Source organism: Condylura cristata, unplaced genomic scaffold (genome assembly GCF_000260355.1).
Source record: "Condylura cristata isolate star-nosed mole 26May11 unplaced genomic scaffold, ConCri1.0 scaffold00035, whole genome shotgun sequence".
NCBI lineage: Eukaryota > Metazoa > Chordata > Mammalia > Eulipotyphla > Talpidae > Condylura > Condylura cristata.
Genome location: NW_004567136.1, coordinates 15,186,231 through 15,187,230, shown reverse-complemented (window position 1 = coordinate 15,187,230; position 1,000 = coordinate 15,186,231). Strand labels below are relative to the sequence as shown.

Here is a 1,000-nt window from a genome sequence, read left to right as displayed (position 1 = left end):
CTGCGGAAGAGGCCGGGGCACGGCCGCTGGCCCGAGCCCCACGCTGACCGCCCCGTCCCTCCCGAAGGGCTCGCCCGTGACCAGCTTCTTCCCTGACGTGAACTTTGACCAGCAGCCCCTGCAGCCGGGCCCGGCCTTCGCCCCTCAGGTGCGTGCCCCGCCTCCCCGTGGGGCGCTGGCACGTGGGGCCAGCCAGGGAGGGACAGAGCCCCTCTCGGCACAGCCGGCGCCCGGCGCTGCCCCTCCCAGCCGCCCCTCGGCTGCAGCTCCCCGTCAATGCCTCCAGGTGCCCCTGGCCCAGCAAGGCCCCCAGGAAGCCCAGGACCCATTCCGCCTGCGTCCAAGCCTGTACTCCAGCTGCGGAAACTTCCAGAACAGCATTCTGGCAGGTGAGTGGGGCCGGCGGCTTTACCGCTTTCACTCTGCAGCGTTCCCGCTGCGGCGTGGTAACTTTGGCCGATGACGAAGGGCCAGCCGGGCCGGACCTTGCCGGTGTCCAGGTCTGGAGACCCAGAGGTGGCAGCGAGGGCGTGGGCGCGCCGCTCTGTGCGACGTCCGGGTTTCGGCGGTGCCGCCCAGGGGCCCGCAGTGACCCGCAGTGTGGGCCCGGCTGAGACGCGCCCCGCGGGGCGGGTGGGAGAGGACGCGCAGGGCCAGCGGGAGTCCTCGGGGCCGCTCGCTCGCCTCCTGACCCCGGCGTCTGCTCCTGCAGAGGACCCGCACGCCGGCCTGTTCAGAGAGCTGGGCAGCGTGCCGGCGGCCGTGCCCGAGGCCGGCCTGAGCGTGGGCGCCCCGTGTCCCCTGGAGGACGAGCTCCACATGGAGCCCCTGGGCCTGGACAGCCTCAGCATGCTGAGTGACCCCGGCATGGGCCTGCTGGACCCCTCGGTGGAGGAGACGTTTCGAGCCGACCGGCTGTGAAAGGGGCGGGCAGGACGCCGTTCCGAACAGACGCAGGGCGGCCGGGCCGCCCCCGGGCCTTGGCCGTCTGGGCGCCCGG

The 1,000-nt window shown here is 73.7% G+C and overlaps 1 protein-coding gene across 1 annotated transcript in view; it reads left to right on the top strand.

Moving 5' to 3' along the window:
- CRTC3 (CREB regulated transcription coactivator 3) overlaps nt 1-994 on the top strand; it is a 21,884-nt gene extending 20,890 nt beyond the window's left edge. The window contains exons 6-8 of the mRNA XM_012732690.1: nt 12-148; nt 287-389; nt 713-994. Coding sequence (XP_012588144.1) covers nt 12-148; nt 287-389; nt 713-921 — 449 coding nt within the window. The 3' untranslated portion in view covers nt 922-994. The remainder of the gene's footprint in view (nt 1-11; nt 149-286; nt 390-712) is intronic.
- Nucleotides 995-1,000: the final 6 nt, after the last annotated feature.